A 22,134-nucleotide genomic window follows, 5' to 3' on the forward strand; every position below is an offset into this window, starting at 1 on the left:
CTCCTGTATTATTAATATGCCTATATTATTTAGATACTAGATAATTTCATCAAAATAGTTTTTTCTACTTCAATATTTACTGTAGTCATAGTTTGACTGAGAATCATTGGCGTGTATTAATTGAATATTTCTGTTTGTTTTCTTCAAATTTATTGTACGGATAAGTATACATTGTGTTAAAATAGCAATATTCTGATAAGTATTAGCGTACAAGAATTGTACATTAATAAATTCATGCGATACAATCAGGTTTTTATGATATGATAAATTCTGTTAGATAATTTAGTTTTCAACATATATATTTTTACTGTTTATTATTAAAAGTATTTTGCAACGATATCTAATTATTGGAATGTTGAAAAATGATAATAATTTTATTTAACGCAACGCGGAGTTTGTTAATGTAATAAACTATCTAAATAATAAAATTAAACGTCTATATTTGCGTCACGTACATATCTGGAGCGAAACCTTGAATCCGCAAATATCGTTGTTGAAACTCGTTGGATGGACTTCGAGTCAAAAAATAAAGTACGAAACTTGTTTTAAATAAACAAAGAGAAATAAGTAATCCTTTAGTTTCTTGTCACTAACACTCTCTCAATAGAGACTATCAGCGTCTTGAAAGGCACGTCAATATAAAAACCTTAGGGCCTGTGCACACCACGTTTTTTAAACGCGCTGTCGACGCGCGTTTGTAGCGATACAGACGCGATACGCACGCAAGTCAGACGCAGCCTGTAGACCTTTGCACACCTGTATACATTCAAATACGCCTTTGAATCGATACAGACGCGATGCTGACGCGCGTTTGTATCGATACACATGCACGTTAGCATCGCGTTCGTATCGATACAAACGACAACAAACCACTCTGTAGGATAAAAGCGCGCCGTCGACGCGCGTTTGTAGCGCTACAAACGCGATACGCACGTAATTTAGAAGAAACTTGTAAACCTTTGCACACCTGTATAAATTCAAATACGCGTTTGAATCCATACAGACGCGATGCTAACGCGCGTTTTTATCGATACACATGCGCGTTGACATCGCGTTTGTATCGATACAAACGACAACAAACCGCTCTGTAGGATAAAAGCGACGGCGCGTATAAAAAACGTGGTGTGCACAGGCCCTTAGCGAGTTTTTTAACGTACTCAATATCGCAAAAGTTAACTCAAATTTGCTTGCAGTTGGAACAGCGCTCTTAGTGGCTAAGGTAAGCAAGCGTTCCAACTCTATACAAATTTGAGTTAACTTTTACGCTATAGAGACTGTTAAAAAACTCGTACAAAGCACAACGAACCCGCGTCCAACTTTAATATTTTTCGAGGGATTTCATGAACAAAAAAAGATGGGATTAGTGTATAAATAAGGTAATTATAAACTAACTAGCCGTACCCGTCCGCTTCGCTGGGCATTTAAAATTAACATTATTATTTTTCACCCCCACAAAGATTCTCATCATTAACGCCCCCGCAACTGGTGTAGGGAGGCCAACACTCATATAAATATTAGCCTATCCATTAAGTACATGTATTTTCTACATGAACACCAAGTTTCAAGTCAATCGGATGCATGGTTCAGTAGTTATAACGAAACATCCGTAAAAACCACTGTATATTTATATATGTATTAGTATAGACTACATATTCCCGCGCTAACTAAAATTTAACCTTGTTTTTCTTTGAGATAATGATGTATGTTTTTATATTTTTAATTTATGTATATATATATATAGTACAAACTATGTAAGTATAGTATCTTATGCACTTTATTAAATAAAACTACTTTTCTTATTTGTATGATATATGCGTCATATATTATGGCTGCATTAACCTACAATGAATATCTATTTCATAACATTTTTTTATATGATAGGTATTTTGTATGATAAATATGTAAAATAAAATAGATGTGTCGAAATTAAGTAAATAAAATTATATCTACTATACAAATATTTTGTTAAATTCTTTGTTAAACCTAAGTTAGAAGCTCGCAGCCCAGAATTCTTACCTTTTATTTATACCGAAAAGCAATCATGTGTCTTTTTGTGTGGATTCTTTTGTCCCAAAAGCCTTTACAACCTTACCTGAATTACACTTCCTATCTGTTTCAAATGACAGGATAGCCAGCATTTTAAATTGTGTCTACGGCAGTTCAAAATGCCTATAACAAATAAAGTAGAGCCTCACCGCCTGTTTGTTGGTAACTCAAGGCCTCAGCCCTGGTGATCTCCAATACCACAGCATGAATACCGCGGCCATGTTAACACACTAATTATAACAAAAAATAACTGCAATACCAAATTACTGTAGGTAACTGCTATCCAACCATTTAAACTGTATTACGCAGAAGCATCGGTGGAGAAATAAAAGACATTTGCAGTACTGACAATATTGAACCAACACATTTTCATGCTGGAAAACTTGTCAGAACTCGCTACCAGCTACGTAACGTGTGACACGATCAAAACACCTGAAATAAGTTCCTGTAGTAATTAAAAGCGTTCGCCTTCGGAGAACACCGGGAATCAAAGTTTATTTTACTTTATAGAAGTCGTCGTGGCCTAACGGATAAGACGTCCGGTGCATTCGTGTTGAGCGATGCACCGGTGTTCGAATCTCAGGCGGGTACCAATTTTTCTAATGAAATACGTAAACAAATGTTCACGATTGACTTCCACGGTGAAGGAATAACATCGTGTAATAAAAATTAAAAACCCGCAAACATAATTTGCGTAAATACTGGTGGTAGGACCGCTTGTGAGTCCGTGCGGGTGGGTACACCACCCTGCCTATTTCTGCCGTGAAGCAGTAATGCGTTTCGGTTTGAAGGGCGGGGTAGCCGTAACTATACTTGAGACCTTAGAACTGATATCTCAAGATGGGTGGCGCATTTACGTTGTAGATGTCTATGGGCTCCAGTAACCACTTAAGACCAGGTGGGCTGTGAGATCTTCCACCCATCTAAACAATTTAAAAAAAAACATAGTTGAAAGATTAAAGGTGAAAGATTTATGGAGACATAAAGGCACCATGTGTGAGAACTTAGAATCAACGAATATTGGAAGGCGGTGTTACGAATCTTGAACTCATTTTATCATACAGACGTTTTTTTTTCAATTTCATTATAAGTGAATGTTATTTCAAATTTCTAATGTGTTTAGGGCGAAAATTAAATAAAAAATAACGTAATTCGTTTATTTTTAATATAAACTTGCACACTTCACACACATTAAATAAGTCTTATACCTCTTCATGACTTATCCATATATAAGTATACTCAATGTGGAATCCCCTATGATGACATGAAGCACTCGGATGAATAAACGTTTATTATTATTCTGAAAACGTAATAGAAGAAAATTTAAACGTTACATATTAGATAACATTCTCGAAAAGTATATAATTTTTGTTCATACACAAATTTGTTACGCCTAACTACATGTTAGCTTTGGCTTATAAAAATTGATTTTCACCTAGCTCACAATACCGTGCAAGTCGAATAATTTTATTTTGAACGGCAAAAACAAAATCCTTAATCTTTTCTAAGAATATTGTCAGATACATGTATATCTAAACCGCATACCGGCTACCGTAAACAGTGAATATAGCATATAATTAGTTAGTTTTCTTATACCAATTTATGCATCAAATATATGTGACAAAATTCTTAGAATGTAATCACCCTAATTGGCGACAAATAACCGAAAACTTACAACATGTTAAGTATTACATATAAAAGTATAATGGTTCTATGTAATTATAATTTTAAATTAAATGCTTAATGCGTAATACAATAACTCCCTGGTTAACAGTTTAATACGAAGAACGAACACTTTTTGGTAAAAATGGCTTAATTTTAAGTAAATAATGTGAATACTTAGGTACTTATTACTTGATAATACGTTGCACTTGAACCAGAAATACCAACTGTAAATTTCTCTTTATTACAAATGAATTATTTAAAACATTAAAAACATTTTAAAAAATGCTTCATGTTATCATAGAATTACATTTAATTAAATATATTCCTAGGATTTACATCGTCTTCTGGCATTTTTGAATAGGTATGCAGCATATATTAACAGTGAGGATAAATTTAGGTAGGTACTTAGCTCTATTCAAACTTGACATTCAAAAAGGTACATCAACACTTACTTTTAACTATACTTATTTGAGGAATTTACGAATAAACAATCTTTATTGAATGTTGATTGCTCAACTGCGGGCTACTCGTTTTCATTAGGACTCCTGCTATATATATTTATGATTTTCAGAACCATAGAACAGCGAAAACTTGAATATATCGGAACATTTTACGAGTATGAAAGATTTATATTATAGAGACAGTTTCATTTCCTTACTACAGTGCAAATCACTACAATAAATTCGAATTAATTAACATAGATTTCAAATAATTGAAAGGATTTGTTGAAATTCGTAATTTAAAAGACGATTACGTCACATCAAATAAAGATACGCTAAATACAATAAGACAGTAATTAACCTACGTACGTACACTAAACATAAATTATGCTAGAATATGTTTAACTACGAGTAAATTCTTTAAAAGTTACATATGACGTCCTGTACTTTCACATATTACACACTTCAGAGTTGGTTCACAGCCCAGAAATTATAATTAAGTTTCTTAAATGATTATAAATTAAGCGTATTTGAATAAAATTTTATAAATGAACATTAAAACTAAGATAATAAAATTTTGTGCAAATTACATTTCAGAATTGATTTGATAAATATTTTATTTTCATTATCGGTATTCAGAGGTCTTGCAAAGGTCTGTGTATACATCGTTATGTATTAGAAATTATTTTATGATTTAAAATGAAATAAATATTAATACAACAGATTAAATTCCTTATGCTGTGCCTGAGTGACATACATACATACTTTTCTTCATAATAAGTTGAGAACCTATCTATAAAGACCATAATATCTATTGTTATATTTACTAAGTTTTAGGCAAGCTCGACTAAAACGTTTTCAGGTACGATGAATGGTTAGGAGAATATTATATTATTAATCAGTATAATCTTGAACTATTAGAAATGCCACCACTAGTGACTGAAAAGGGATCAATAATAGACTAGCACGAAATGCATTGGTGTCAGTTCCTGTTTAATTAGTACCGATATTAAGATTAAAAATTAATACTGCAGAGTACGGATTGAGATCGTGTAGATTTTCAAGCTAACTTGATTAGTTCGCCGTCAACCGTCACCACGCCTCCGTGTACCTGATGTCGTACTCTTGAAGTTGCGGTAGTCTGTCACGTAAGACCTCGAAAGCCTCCGCCGACAGTTTGGTGCTGTTGAGATTTAATCGCCGCAAGTTGGACAGTCCTAGAAATAAAATAAAAATTAATCGTCTGACCTAATAACCTTTAAACAACTTTGTTCAAATATGCAAACGTGGGGTACCTGACAAGGCCTCGATGCCTTTATCCGATACCGGAGTTTCGCACAAATTGAGCACTTGCAATTCTGTCAGATGCTCTGCTATTAACTGCAGACCAGTGTCGCCGAATTTAGTAGCCCAGAGATTCAGATAGCGAAGTGAGGGTAGCTGGAATGATATAAATTTGAAGAATAACCATATTATTATTAACACTAAGCATACCATAACGGGTCAAATAACCCATTTTGAAATTTTGCATTGAAAATGCAGGTATCATCTTATTGCTTTTGTACATTTGACTTAATGACTTTTTTTTACCAATTAATCTACAGTTATTATACTATTTTTTTATTTTTTTTTGTTTCTTTTGAGTAATACTTGTCGTATACCGTAATCTACCCGCTATAGTAAAAATAGGTACCAGTAAATGTTGGTATGATTAGTGTTAAAAGAAGAGTTAATTCCTAGGGTCGAAAAATCGAATCCAAAACATTTGCATAATCAATAATCACAGCGTAGAATATGTTGTTGTATTTTATTATATATTTAAAAAGCAAACAAACGGTTCTTTATTTTAAAACTAAATCATTTAAATTTGATTGATATATAGTCTCAACTCATCCAAATGACTGAAATGTTATATAGCAAATATAGTAAACTAATGATTGCTTAAGCCATCTTTTACACATATCATATCTTTTATATGCATGGGCACACGAGCTCTGTACCCATTTACTATTAAGTAGTCACAAGAGCCTATAGATGACACAACGAATTGCCGTCACCGACCCACAGAACAATAAAGCCGTGATTTGTACTGCTCACATAGGTACACCAAAAAATATATTTAACTTTAAGCAATTTATTTAGTTTCTATCTGAAGATTCATATAACATTATTTGAAATGGAAATTAGGATATAAAGCAGCGGACGTTCTATTAAGCTAAGATCTAAGCTTAGATTGACTTATTATAATATTCCATATACGAAAAGTCTTGCTTATAAATCTAAAAGGGAATTAAATATATATTAAAAATCGTTCGTTACCTTTATGAGATCTTGAGCGCATGCACTGGTTACGCTTGTGAAGGCAAGCGACAAGCACTCGAGGTTCCCGAGGGAGCCCTGTTCCAGTAGTGCAGTTACATCGGCGTCGGTCGTGTGCATGGGGAGCGCAAGGCGTCGCGGTCCCCCCTTCGCTTGCTAAACAATTACAATCTATTAATTAACCGAAAACTAGAAACATAAATCTATCTATATATATAAAAATGAATTGCTGTTCGTTAGTCTCGCTAAAACTCGAGAAAGGCTTGGAACGGATCGGATTAACGGTAGGCAGCGGCTTGGCTCTGCCCCTGGCATTGCTGACGTCCATGAGCGACGGTGACCACTTACAATCAGGTGGGCCGTATGCTCGTCTGCCTAAAATGGCAATAAAAAAAAAATTGGCTAATTTTGGTCTTGAATCATTTGTGGAAGTACAGAGAAGGCTTAAAAGGTAGATAAATTATTATATTATATTAAAATGCTCGGAATTAAATAAAAATAACAATTTTGTTTTTCCTTTCATGTGTCCCCCGTTGGACGGATTCTTTTTGTTTGTTTTAAGTTTATTTTATACAAAAGTTTAGGTCTTTTATTTATCGTTGGAGGCAGTACGAAGTCTGCCGGGTCAGCTAGTTGAGAATAAAAATTTAGCTAAAATCGCTTTGTTTACTTTTTTTCCGTGTTCTCGACCTCTAAAAAAAACGCCTCATCGATAGACCTATAGTAAATTATCAATGTATATAACTTGTAATGCTTAGTTTAGAATGTTTCAATCATGAATGTTAATCCAATCGTACCTATAGTGAGAAGGAAACATGAAAAATGTTAAAGGAATTTCGAGGATAAAGATATTATAGGTATAAATCGAGAAAAATATTCGTGTTATTTGATTTATACTGACGAACCAAACAAGCTAGGAATTCTCGATTTTCTTTTGCTTACCAAATAATATACATTCGTACGTTTACTGTGTAATTATTAGTAAAAGAGTATCATTCCGATCTGTTTTTTACATTAATATGACACCATGATTTACCAAACGTTGAAGATTCTTCTGTCTGTCACAGAGTTCACTATAAGATTTTTGCCCAGAATTTGTTCCTTGCAGCGCTGCAATTATTTCCAATTGTGTTTGTTCTCCGCTCGCAACTTCCCATTCAAGCATCAAGCATAAAGCGTCTAATGCCGCTTTCTAGAAAATAATAATGATCATCGGTTCAATTTATTAGGACATCTTAAATACCAAACCAACACATTATCCCAAATAGATTGATAACTCACATGTTCACATAAAGCTACAATGACGAAATCTGGTAATTGCTTGCTCATGCTTTGGAGAAAGCTTTTCCTTTTACAGCAACAGTTTAACAAAGCTCCCAACTGAAAATATGTAAAACTTGATTAGAGCTCAAACAAGAATTTTACATAAAGCCCCCGACCACAGAACGAATACTAAATCAATATATTTGAAAAGTATTGTCTGCTGTACTGTCTTCAGTAAAGAATTTATCTTTTCTTCAAAAAATTGTCATTTGTATTTGTGTAATACGGAAATTTATTTACCATATCTCCCCAAAGTTGGCATAGCTGCTTGTTTGGAATGGCTAGCAAAGGATCTGAAGGCGCAGCAGCTCTGAGCCACGAGGGCGGGTAAAGCCTTGCAGCGCGAGCGGGCGCCACGCAGCTATGAGCGGCGCATCGAGAATCTCTCACCAACGCGTACAGAACATTACCAAGTCTACTGGCCACACGGGGACAATTCAGAGCCCCAGAGCATAGAGGTACGGGCTGGAGAACAGCGCCGACAACTACGAGCCAATCCTCGTATTCACACCTACAACAAAAACAAAAAACGACGGGTGACGTCATTATCTTAAAATAATTGATGATTTCAACTTCAAATATGCGAACACTGACCTAATAGCTCTCAATCATGCCAATCATTCCCAATTTATAGGTACTAAAACATTAAATGACGGCTTGACCTAAATCTACAAACTTGTTGTTTCGGAGAACTACTCACATGTGTTCCAGAATATCCACGAAACATAAGACTTCCTCCTCGGCGTCATTGCATTCGTGTTCCTTCGAAGAGTTCCTGAAGAAGTCATCGAGGGCAGCCAGTGCTACCGCGGCAAGGTTCGGTGCAGCCCTCGGATACGGGCAAGCGGCGCGGTTACCGTGCGTGACTTCTACGAATCGACGTACCAGCGACGATCCTGAATTGTGGGCGCTCAAAGCACTGTGGAAATCAACGGAGAATTATCAAATATTTTTTTTGTAATAGGTTGGACGACTTTACGACCAGTCTGTCTTGCGATTATCAAAGCTCATAAAATTTCATATATTCATTCCAAGAGCTTTCATCATTCATTCCAAGAGCTTCTAAATGAAAACGCTGTCTAATCGGCAAAAGGATCAAAATTTAATATTTGAGATTGTGTAGATGCAGATGCAACGAAATTAAATATCAATTTAGGAGCCAAAATAATACTGTGATTAATAAAGAATAAATTTAAACGGAAAAGAGTTTTGAATAGTATTTATAAAAATTATATTATAACGTTTAAAGATTTTTAAATGTTCAAAAAATAAATACTATTTTCTAGACTTTAGAGTCTTAAATCGACTTGTAGAATTCGATTAATTCAATAAAAACTTTGAGAGGAACCACCTAATATGATATGCTATTTTCAATTATACGTTGATACCGGTGGTCGTCATTTCAACAACCACGATGGTTTGTGGTTACCATCGCCTGTGGACGTCAGCAATGCCAGGGGCAGAACCAAGCCGCTGCCTACCGTTAAGTAGGTACTCTCCGCAAGCCTCCTTTGAAGAAGGACATGTCAAAACGCTCGCGAGACACCGCAGAGGGAAGCTCGTTCCAAAGCCGGATGGTACGTGGCAAAAAATATCTTTGGAAACGCATTGTGGATGAACGCAGTAGTTCTAGGTAGTATGGATGAACTGTACTCCGGTGGTGGGATGTACGTAAATGATTAGAGACAGTCTTAATTCTAATAAAAATGGTTTCGAACAATGAATCATTGAAAATTTAGGTATTATCAATAAAATTGTCATAATAAAATAGCCATGCAAGGACATCATTTCATTTTGTAAATCCATTTATACATATATATACTTTTTACTGTTGCGAAACAGCATCATGCTAATTCAGCTGTGCGGTGAATTATCTGTATGGCTTTAATTGTTTTTCTGCTAAATTATTTATATGTATGTAGTCAAGGTTTGTGTGACGTATTTAGTAGACGTATGTGGTTATCGTAGGCAATTGACGTCAAACTCTGTTCGTAGACTAGTTTATAAAGCATAATTCATTTTATATTTACATGTTTCGTTATCATAATTTTCCTACACCATTAAGAGATCAGTCCGCGTTGTTCAGAAGGGTTCAAATTATATCCTTGTGTTAAGTTAATTATATATAATTATAACATTCAAATTGAAAACTAAAGGAAAAATCTTCATAAATATAGCAACTGAAATAAATGAATAAATATTATAAAGAGGAAAGATTTGTTTGTTTTTTTTTGTATTGAATAGGCTCCGAAACTACTGAACCGATTTGAAAATTTATTTCATTGTTTGGAAGCTACACTATTCCCAAGTGACATAGGCTTTAATCTTTTTTGAAAAAAAATAGGGATCCTTACTTAAACTTCAATAAACTCCAAGGTGTAAAAAAATTACCCAAAATATTCATTACATAGTGTGCCCTGCGAAAACTATTGATGATAGAATAAAATAATATACTACGACTTTCTAGAACACATTATTATTAACAAAAAGTGTCGCGACAGCATATGTCTATGCCGCAATAAGTGTTATTTTATTTAAAAAAATAAAACAACGTCAAATATCGTTGAAAATTTTGTCAAAGACCCGAGCGGGCCCGGAGCAGGCTGCTAGTAAATAAATAAAAAAACTATCACAATCAATTTTAAATTGAATTAGTCATAAAGTGTTTGGTGCTCAACGACAGGCCACCGATGATCTAGAGACATGAAGAATGTACTGGACACACCGTCCATCCAGGCTTCCCTTTGTTGTTATACTGATAACAAGATATTTATTGAGAAAATGCATAACTCCGATGCAAAATGCAACCGTATGCAATATGATGTGCGCGCTTGCCCGTAAAGGATGTTGTCCGCGCCAGTACTTCACGTACAAGCGGGGACTACGAGGTCTGCGGGGGGGTCCAACCACCACCACGGCATCGACGACTCGAGCGGCGAGGACGGAACACACACAGCGACACAGAACACTACTGGAACGATATAGAATCGCACGCGCGACTCGCGGCTAATATTGCATTAAAACTTTATATACAGTCCACTTAACAATAAAACCTCAAGAACAAAACCTTTATTTTACTGAGCTACCGAACATAATGGTCCCAAGTGGAAGAAGAGCCGTCTTATAAGTCGCCGTGAAGAATTTTACCAACAAGATTCAATCATTCGGACTTTCTACCCGACCCGCCCGACATTACAACGTAAAAAAGTGTCGTCTTCAAGGATCGAGATTAAAACCGAGTGAGTCCGTTCCATATCCCATCTTTATTTGTCCTCTTATTCCCTAGAAATTTATATAGACTTATTTTGTGCCATACACGTAATTTTTTTCTGCTAACTTGTGTGTAAATTTTTTTTCGCTTGACCTTCATATGACCTGCAACGTCCCATTGTTCTAGATCGATCACCCGACCGTACCGCATTCCTGAATATCTATTTCCTTATACCTATTGCTACGTTGATTTTATTAAATTAATTGCTTTTTTGCTTAACTTATTTTTTCGATTTCTACCTTCAACTTTTATTTTTTTAATTTATTTCCTTTAGCTTATTGCTTATTATCTTATTGGCTTGCTTGAAAACAAAATGTCCGACGAAAGAATTAAAAAGCTGTTAAAGCTACGTGGTAGTCAGAAGGCGAAGTTAACGCATTTTTCAAATTATATAAACATCGCGAAGTCATATTCATCATTAAGCAATCCGCACCGAATAGAACTACAAAATAGACTTAAGGCTATCGACGAAGCTTACATAGATTTTAATAAATTACAGACTGAAATCGAAACTATTTCAGACGATGAAGAGAAAGAGTACGCAGAACGGGAGCAGTTTGAGACTGTTTACTTTACCGTCACTGCGCTTGCGCATAGTATGCTGGAACCAACACCCAGTAGTGGGCAAACTAGTTACGGTGGATCCGGGACGATCTCAAATGAAAAGAAAGATTTTTTTCGTCTTCCGGACATCAACCTACCCTCTTTCGATGGAGACTTGCATCACTGGCTCGAGTTCCGAGATATGTATATTTCTCTTATACACGATAACACACGAATTAATGAAATTAGTAAATTCCATTATTTGCGAACGTCCCTGAAGGGAAATGCGTCATCAGTGATTCAAAGCCTAGAATTTACAGCTAATAATTACAAAATTGCATGGGAATTATTAACGGAAAGATACAACAATAAAAAAATTCTTATTAATAATCATATTCAGGCTTTATTCAACGTTGAACAAGTGCAAAAAGATTCATCAAAATCATTAAGATTTTTAGTAGATATTATTAATAAAAATTTAAGATCACTAAACATCTTGGATCAGCCCACAGACCAATGGGATGTCTTGATTATATTCATGATGAGTAAAAAACTAGATTTTATTTCAAACAGGCAGTGGGAAGAGTTTAAAAGTTCATTAAGTGAGCAACCAACTTTAAAACAATTTATCACATTTTTAAATAACAGAGCAGAATTATTAGAAACACTTAGTAGCAACAAACAACTACACAAAAATCCTCAAACTGACACACAAGTTCATAAATCAAAATCATTCGCTATAGTTACAAACAATACAAATCAAATAAAACACCCTATCTGTCCACTGTGTAAACAAAATCATTATCTATTCAGTTGCGATGCATTTAGAGCTTTAGACGTTAACTCACGTATTAATAAAGTTTCCACCTACCATAATCTTTGTAAAAATTGTTTACGCACAGGTCATCAAGACAAAAATTGTAGACTTACCCACTGTAAGTATTGTAACTCACGTCACAACACTCTCCTTCACCGAGAAGTTGACAAAAATACAACTTCGAACATAAACACAGAAAACATAGTATTGTCTGTACACACAAATTCATCATCAAACATCCATTCATCTCTTGCACCCAATCATCAAACCAATGTATTACTTTCCACAGCGATGGTTAAAGTGATGGACAAGAATGGACGTTGTCACAACGCCCGGGCTCTGCTGGACAACGGCAGTACTTCTAACTTCGTGACCTCCGACCTCTGCGAGAAACTAGGTCTGCCGCGTCATAACACAAACTCAACTGTCATCGGAATCAACAGTAAACTTTCATCTAGTACTAAAATGTGTACATTGTCACTACAAGCTTGTAATGGCAGCTATAAGGCGAGCGTCGATTGCTATATATTGCCAAATATCACTACATCATTGCCTTCAACATTTATATACAAAGAACACATACCCATACCTACCGGAGTCGAACTAGCCGACCCCTCTTTTAACGTTCCTTCGGCTATTGATATACTAGTCGGGGCTAGCATCTTTTGGAACATTTTAGGATCAAACACAATAAGCCTAGGTAAACATCAACCCACTTTACGTGAATCCAAACTAGGATGGATTGTGTCTGGCAGTGTTCTTCAACATTCCTCTTATAAAAATACTCACACGCATTGCCACTTCACTCAATCTCTTGAATCTCAGCTTAGTCGGTTCTGGGAGTTAGACTCAGTCTCTTCTAGTCATTCTTTGTCTAAGGAAGAACGAGAATGCGAGGCAATCTTTAGAGAGACAACAAGACGAAATAAAGAAGGTGAGTTTATAGTTACTATTCCTCTTAAACAGTCACCTGACGTTCTGGGATATTCATACACAAAAGCAAAATTAAGATTTCTTTCTGTAGAGAGAAAATTACAGCGCGATGAGAAACTGAAGAATGATTATCATAATTTTATGCGTGAGTATATAAATCTTGGGCATATGATACAAATTACACCTCATACACATAAATCAACATCAAACAATCACTCTTCTAACATAACATCGGACACTCATTCATCGTACATAACAAAAAACGTTCATGCATCGGACAACACATCAAATAACAATCCTTCTAGCATTACATCAAACATACAATCACATAACACAACATTAAACACATCCATACAACAATCCGAAGCATACAACACTTCAAACATAATACAGAAATCTACATCTGGGAATCTGCACGCATTTAATAAAAACATAAATAATTACTTACCTCATCATGGAGTGATACGGGAATCCAGCACAACCACTAAACTACGAGTAGTGTTTGATGCATCAGCAGCGACGTCCTCCGGTAAGTCGTTTAATGACATACAGCACATTGGCCCTACAGTACAAGACGATCTTCTTTCCATCCTGCTGCGATTCAGGCAACACAAATATGTGGTTACCAGCGATGTGGAGAAAATGTATCGGGCTATACAAGTAGAACCTTCTCAACGTAGTTTACAGCAAATATTATTTAGATTTGATCCGTCAGAACCGTTGCATACTTACATTCTGAACACTGTAACATACGGAACGGCATCCGCTCCCTTCTTAGCTACTCGATGTTTAATTGCTCTTGCTGAGCAATGCACAGATCCAGAGACTAAACGAGCAATAGCACATGACTTTTATATGGATGACTATTTGGGAGGGGGTAATTCAATTGAGATGGTAACAAAACTTTGTCGTAATATTATCAATACACTAGACTCGGCAAGATTTAACTTACGTAAATGGCGATCTAATAGTACAAAAATATTGCAAACTATTTCTGAAATTAAGGCAGATAAAGATAAGACGTTAAATTTGAATAACTCTTCGCCGAGCAAAACTCTTGGTCTTCACTGGAACTCTGAATCAGATAACTTCTTCTTTTTGTTAAATTTACATCAGACCTTTAAAGTCACTAAACGTACAATCTTGTCAGAAATTAGTCAGGTTTTCGATCCTTTGGGGCTCGTCGGACCATGCATTGTTGAAGTCAAATTAATAATACAACAGTTATGGAAAACCAAGTCCGACTGGGATGAAGAAGTTCCAATCAACTTAAAAACATCATATTTGAGCTTAATGCAATCACTTCCATCACTTAATAATATAAATATTCCTCGATGGTCCTTTAACGACGACACTGTTACCATCGAAATTCATACGTTCTCAGACGCATCAGAACGCGCTTACGGAGCGAGTTGTTATATTAAAACTGTTACAAGTAATGGCAATATTCGCGTTCGCCTTTTAGCTTCTAAGAATAAGATTGCACCCATTAAGTCAAGTACAATACCTCGTCTTGAATTATGCGCGGCCTTATTAGGTACTAGACTATATATAAAAATTATCAAGTCACTCACTGTTCAGTTTGATCGTTCTTTCTTCTGGACAGATTCTACTATTGTGCTAGGATGGCTAACCGCACCTTCTAATCGCTTAAAATCGTTCGTTCGAAATAGAATTAATGAAATACATGAAAGTACGAATGGTCACAGCTGGAGCTACGTACCGTCTAAAGAGAACCCAGCAGACCTGGTTTCTCGGGGGGCGAGGGCTGATGTACTCAGCGCATCCAGTCTGTGGTGGATTGGTCCATCTTTTTTACATTCAACTCATACACAATTTCCAGTCAATCCTAACGCACAAACACTAAAAAACCTTCCGGAGATGTCTTTTGTTGTTAACACTACAGAAAATTCAATTGTCATGTTAATTAATAAAATATCAGACTTTTCGTAATTATTAAGAATTACAGCATACATCAAAAGATTTATTTATAATTTAAAAAATAAAAACTCACGGAATACAGATAATAATTTATTATTTACGGAAATATCTTCAGCTCACAATACCTTAATTCGTCTTGCACAGCAGGATACGTTTCCGGAGGAATATCATATTCTCAAATCAAACCAAATTTTGCCCTCGAAAAATAGACTTTTATCTCTTTCTCCTTTTCTCGACTCTGACGACATTATTCGAGTTGGAGGTCGACTCAATAATTCTTTCTACAGTTACGATGTTAAACACCCAATACTCTTGTGCAGTAAACACATTCTTACGAAACTTATTTTTGTTAAACAACACAAAGATTCCCTTCACGCTAGCCCTTTACTTCTACTTTCACAAATAAGACAGAAATACTGGCCGCTTGGTGGGAGAAATTTAGCGAAGCGTGTAGTAGGCCTATGTATTCGCTGTGTTAGGCAGAAGGCTAAAACTACACAGCCCGTTATGAGCGACTTACCGAGCAATAGGCTGCAGTTAGAATTTCCGTTTCTGAATACTGGAATTGATTACGCCGGGCCGGTGATGATTCTCAATCGAAAGGGGCGTGGTGGTAAACTGATAAAATCATATATTTGTGTTTTTATTTGCTTTGCAGTGAAAGCGTTGCATTTGGAGATCGTCTCGGATCTTACCAAGGAGGGCTTCCTTAGCGCACTCGATCGCTTCATAGCCCGTCGAGGGAAACCGCAGAATATTTACTGCGATAATGGAACTTCGTTCGTTGGAGCCTCCAACTATTTAATTCATAATTGTGTTAATGACATCAGCAGTCTAGGTATAAGGTTTAAATTTATTCCCGCTTACTCACCTCATTTCGGTGGACTGTGGGAAGCTGCCGTTAAGTCTGTTAAATTTCATTTGGTAAGAATATTGGGTCAATCACACTTAACTTATGAAGAGATGACAACTTGTCTGGCACAGATTGAGTCTATTTTAAATTCTAGACCTCTTACACCGATGTCATCAGATCCATCTGACTTAACCTTCCTTACGCCCGCCCATTTCCTTATTGGTCGGCCACTCACTTCGGTACCATATCCCGACATCACGGAAGCCAACATCACTCGTCTTCAACGTTTCCAACGAGTTGAAAGCTTAAAGCAACATTTTTGGAGGCGATACTCTAATGAATATGTTTCTCTCTTACAACAGAGATACAAATGGAAAAAATCTTCAGGTCAACTGCGGATCGGTGCAATGGTCATCATCAAGGACAAGACATTGCCGCCAATGATGTGGCTTTTGGGACGAATAGTTCGTCTCGTACATGGCAACGACGGCATCGCGAGGGTTGCTGACATTGCAACCACGAAAGGCATACTACGCCGGGCATACAACAACATATGCCCGCTTCCTGTGGACTCCTCGGAGATCCATATTGAAGAAGACGACTCTTCAACGCCGGGGAGGATGTCCGCGCCAGTACTTCACGTACAAGCGGGGACTACGAGGTCTGCGGGGGGGTCCAACCACCACCACGGCATCGACGACTCGAGCGGCGAGGACGGAACACACACAGCGACACAGAACACTACTGGAACGATATAGAATCGCACGCGCGACTCGCGGCTAATATTGCATTAAAACTTTATATACAGTCCACTTAACAATAAAACCTCAAGAACAAAACCTTTATTTTACTGAGCTACCGAACAGATGTTTTATTTTTATTGCTTAGATGGTTGGACGAGCTCACAGCCCACCTGGTGTTAAGTGGTTACTGGAGCCCATAGACATCTACAACGTAAATGCACCACCCACCTTGAGATATAAGTTCTAAAGTCTCAAGTATAGTTACAACGGCTGCCCCACCCTTCACACCAAAACGCATTACTGCTTCACGGCAGAAATAGGCAGGGTGGTGGTACCTACCCGCGCGGACTCACAAGAGGTCCTACCACCAGTAACGATATGTTATCTCTATTAATATTACGGACTATTATTATTTTATAATTGCGGACGTATTGTAATCACGGGTGGATGCTATCCTCTTGCATATTTCTGCCGTCAAGTAGTCAATGTTTCGTTTTGAAGGGTAGGGCAGCCCTCATAGAATACAATTGGGGCTTCGACCACACCTCCAGCTTGTAGCACTAACTATATTAATTATGAGCTCCAGTAACATCAGTTAGAAGTTCGCGCATACATGTAGTACAATGAAAGAAAATAAAAAAGCTATCTGTGTGCTTTTAACTCTCTTTTAACGCTGTTTAACTCAACTTTGTATGGAGTTGGAACGTTCGCCTACGTTTGCCGCTAGTGGCGCTGCATACAAATTTGAGTTAACTTTTACGCTATCGAACATATAAATTTGAGTTAACTTTTACGCTCTCGAGAACGTTACAAAACTCGCACTAAGCACACAGATTAACAGACTAATAAAATATTCGTACAGAATTATAAATCATTAACTTAAATCAATAAACCTTAATACGTTTCGTAATAAAAACAAGATCTGTTCATTGGATTAATTGACGTCAATTTATAAACTGTTGTAACCTCTACGCTGTGCCGGCTAAAGAAAAAAAGAAACAAGAGATTTCCAAATCATAGAGCGCGTTACCTTATGTAATCCCTGACGAGGCGGCGGGCGTTGGGGGCTCTTGCGAAATCAACGTTTCGGGTGAGGACACGACGCACGGGCGGAGCGAGAGCCGGTAGCGGGGCGGCTCGTGGACGCTGACGACACAGCCTGGCCAACGACGCGCACAGCTCACCGGTCGCACAACGTTCCGCTAGCAACGGCGCTGCCACATTGGTCAAGTTCTCAGCCCACTCTTCCCAGTCAGCGCTTTCCTTGTTCTTGAATATTTTAAAATTATTATTATTATTATTTTTTACACTTTTTTTTCCTACCTATGCTGATAGCTTTGAGAGGCTATTTCAGCTTCGCCCTAACGTGTAGGTCAGCTAACGGGGCTCAAATCGGAGTGTTGCTAACACTGGCCCTAGCAAGAGCATTGCTTCGCAGTCTACCACCGGATTGGAAACGCGACCCACCGAGAAGATCCGGCGAGAAACTCAGTAGGCTGTGTCTATGAGATATTTTATACTAAAACAGGTTAACACTGTTAGAATTAGTGAAATATTTTCGATAAAAATAATACTACGATTTTACTACATATGAGTCGTCTATTATCAAAGGTGGCAATCTGTGCATTTGGACAAAAAAAATTTATTGATATGTCAATTCAGGTTGATTTGAATATAATCGTCTCCTTCAAAGAATACGGTTCAAAACCTGCATTAAATAAAGGTTAATAGTTAACCTGTTATTTATCTAAGATGTCGTTCCGAAGAGTTTTGTGACTGCCAATGAAATACAAAGTCAATAATTCATTTTTCTGATTTACCAATCATTGTCCAAAAGTCAGATTGCCGGCTTTGATAATAGTCGACTCATATATTATAACATTAAAGGCTTATTTTCAATTTATACGGAAGCACTTAAGATACGAAACAAATTATTGTGTATACTCCTTTGTACGTAACGAAATTCTCAGAAGGGAAGAATGCGGTGTGAAATTCATTTTCCATTCATATGTTAAAATCTCACGATATTATAAATATCATATTTCATGTTTCAACCTTCCAATGAACATTATAAAGAATCAATGGTAATGGTACATACGAATTCCAATGTTTTCAATGTAATTCAATTATTATAATATTTTTTTGTATAAAATGTGCAAAGATCCTTTTTAATATGTTATTTGTCTCTTTGAAAATAATCCTACCTCAGAGATTAAGTCCGTAAGAATCAGCAGGGGCGCGCGTGTCACGCTTTCATCTTGAAGAGGTGTTGTCATGACGAAATCCACCATGTTCTAAAAGAATATGTATTTCAATTTATAAACATTTAAACTTTAACGACACCGTGTAGTACATAATCAAATGAAAATTAAATTTAAGAATGGAAACAAAAAAGTCACTTAACTCAGCGTTTTTTTCAAATAAAAGCAATTAAAGATTACAATTACCTTCAATTCCTTTAGAACCACTTCCTTCCTAACGGTTTTCGTAAGAAAATTACGGTATCGTATTATGTTTCTCTGTAAAACAAAGAAATACAGCGTGTGTAAATTGACAATGTGAAAACAAATATTGCAGTAACATGCAAGGAAAACATATATTTATGTTTTATATACTCACTCTCCAAATAATGGAATGATACCACTGGTCTCTCGTGTAGGCATCGTTTGCCTGCAAATTATAGAGCAATTGTATTATTTACAGGTACTTTAAAAGTTTAAATTAGATATTCAACAGATGCTGCTGTAAGTGTGCGGATCATTGATGGAATCAGCAAATAAAAGAATACGATATGATATATATGATGGCCTAAATATATTAAAGGACCTAAAAATTTGAAGACATTGTGTGGCTAAATTGCTTATTAAATATTTTTTCTTTCGTGACTGCTATAATCGTTTGATGGGTTGAATGTGGTTCAAGTAATAAAAACATTAGTTTAATATTTACCTGAAGTAAAAGTGAGCCATGAGGCATTACTATACGCAGGCAGTATTTTCTAGCGGGATCCCAGCGTGAGATACAATACACCTCTTGCATGCAACTGTATGATAATGGGCTCTCCAAGAGACCGGCCGGCTGAAACATAAAATGGAATATTACTTTTAAAATCAATATACGATTTTTAAGTATCACTATTTTTGTTTTTCAGTGAGTAAACACACACATCCACGATAAAGCACAATAGCCGTCGTAATTTGATAGAAATTATTATTATTATTTTAAATTATTATTTTATTAATGTAGGTGGGAAGACGAGAGCTCACGGCCTACCTAATGTTAAGTGGTAATCGCAGCCTATGATCATAAAGTGCAAGCCACCCTGATACTAGACAATGGGTATTTAAGTATTTATGTTAGTATTTACTTATATTAGAATGAAACGAGAAAGGAATTGACGTACTAGTGAAGTACTATTATTAATTTTGGCGCAGTGGCAAAGTATGTAGTTGTAATGAACGGTTTTTGATTCCAAGATAGAAATAGTCTAGCTATTTTCGTGTTGTATAGGCTGATTTGAAATGAGGTCAAACATGGAGAATAGTCTAAGTTTCGCTTTGTACGAGAACGGGTTTATAGGTGAAACTAAGTGACGTGTCAGAGAGCATTGCCCCTGCGCGGCCATCGAGCTTCGAGACTCGGCGTGACGTCAATAAAAGCCAACCCGTGCAAGCTGCAGTTGGCCACGCCTTGAATTCCCTTATATTTGATCGACTATACCACAAACCATTAGAGAAATTAAGATTTAGACGTACGTACGTAATTTAATGAATAATATGTATAGATTAAAATGAATAAAACTGGTTAGTGCACAATCGAACTATCTATACATCTTTTCTTTTGAATTTTGTAGCACATTGACGTTAATACTTTAATAAGGTAAAATGTGTATATGATGCATGTTGTTAATAATGTTACGTAATTGCTACAAATCGAATTGGTAGCGTTATTTTAAGAAGATTTAAGAGTTTAACTATTGTTCTTCATATTGACGTCACGCCTCAACCAATTTATTTTACGAATGGAATTTCGTTGTTATTTCACACGTTTTCTCAATTCCAGTTTAGCTATAAAATACCATTAAGTACCAAATAGTAATTTAAATATCATTATGTGAGTACTGATTAAACATTGACGTCATCACTTCTCGCTCTCACACGTTATACTTGATGTTTGGTGTATATGTATTGCGATAATAATATTTGAAATTTCATACGTTAGGTTTCGATTACACAGAAAATATCTTAAAGCTCATAATTGAGTCGACTATTATCAAAGCCGGCAATCTGACTTTTGGACAATTATTGGTAAATCAGAAAAACGAATTATTGACTTTGTATTCCATTGGCAGTCACAAAACTCTTCGGAACGACATCTTAGATAAATAACAGGTTAACTATTAACCTTTATTTAATGCAGGTTTTGAACCGTATTCTTTGAAGGAGACGATTATATTCAAATCAATCTGTATTGACATATCAATAACATTTTTTTGTCCAAATGCACAGATTGCCACCTTTGATAATGGACGACTCAATTTAGCCATTTATTTAGTCGATAAACAGCAAATTTAAGAGGTTCAAGTATATGTATATGAGTACGGATAATGTAGCAAAATACTTTGTTCTTCCTTAGTGCATGTTATTTTAATGTACCGAAAGGTTTTGCTCACAGATCTTAGCAAAAATCACTAGTTGTTCTGTCAAATTCAAGTTATTGTAGTAATTCATGCAAATTCGTTAAATGCGTCAAAAATGAACTTTTTGTTATGTGTAAGCAATTATATAAGTATTGGAATATATTTGAATCTAATCAAGACGATGGTGGGAGTTGCTAATGACATTATACAATACTGCGCTGTACTCTGTCTAACGATTCGGTCCTGTTTGGTCATAAAGAACACAAAAAACCAAGCCGCGTTTGTGTGTCAATGCTTTGTTTGAAACACAACCGATGTTACATGACAGGCGCTAACTCTCCCCCACTGCAGTCACTAGACTAGCAGGCACAGTTTTCGATCTATCTCATTCGCAGTAAGCACTAACGATTTATACTACTGAGCGGTTTTCCAAGCGCACAGCACATACCTCGCACAGCTTAAACTCGTGTTTATAGCACTAACTAACTATAGCACGAGAATGATAGCTTAGCGAAGAACAGCACGTCATAGCTTAATGCTAATTAATAGTACAAGAGTTCGAGATAAACAGAAGTTGAAGTGTTTTGAATAGAAAATGGAG

General features: G+C 36.2%; 1 protein-coding gene across 1 annotated transcript in view; it reads right to left on the minus strand.

The window, feature by feature from the left end:
* Positions 1 to 3,189: 3,189 nt before the first annotated feature.
* LOC101743188 (C-Maf-inducing protein) overlaps positions 3,190 to 22,134 on the minus strand; it is a 46,734-nt gene continuing 27,789 nt past the window's right edge. Inside the window, exons 3-14 of the mRNA XM_004930107.5 lie at positions 19,844 to 19,972; positions 19,514 to 19,564; positions 19,342 to 19,413; positions 19,099 to 19,188; positions 17,925 to 18,163; positions 8,494 to 8,712; positions 8,034 to 8,304; positions 7,752 to 7,850; positions 7,507 to 7,662; positions 6,471 to 6,626; positions 5,447 to 5,591; positions 3,190 to 5,368 (exon numbers count right to left, since the gene is read on the minus strand). Coding sequence (XP_004930164.1) covers positions 5,244 to 5,368; positions 5,447 to 5,591; positions 6,471 to 6,626; positions 7,507 to 7,662; positions 7,752 to 7,850; positions 8,034 to 8,304; positions 8,494 to 8,712; positions 17,925 to 18,163; positions 19,099 to 19,188; positions 19,342 to 19,413; positions 19,514 to 19,564; positions 19,844 to 19,972 — 1,752 coding nt within the window. The 3' untranslated portion in view covers positions 3,190 to 5,243. The remainder of the gene's footprint in view (positions 5,369 to 5,446; positions 5,592 to 6,470; positions 6,627 to 7,506; positions 7,663 to 7,751; positions 7,851 to 8,033; positions 8,305 to 8,493; positions 8,713 to 17,924; positions 18,164 to 19,098; positions 19,189 to 19,341; positions 19,414 to 19,513; positions 19,565 to 19,843; positions 19,973 to 22,134) is intronic.

Source organism: Bombyx mori, chromosome 5 (assembly GCF_030269925.1).
Source record: "Bombyx mori chromosome 5, ASM3026992v2".
Taxonomy (NCBI): domain Eukaryota; kingdom Metazoa; phylum Arthropoda; class Insecta; order Lepidoptera; family Bombycidae; genus Bombyx; species Bombyx mori.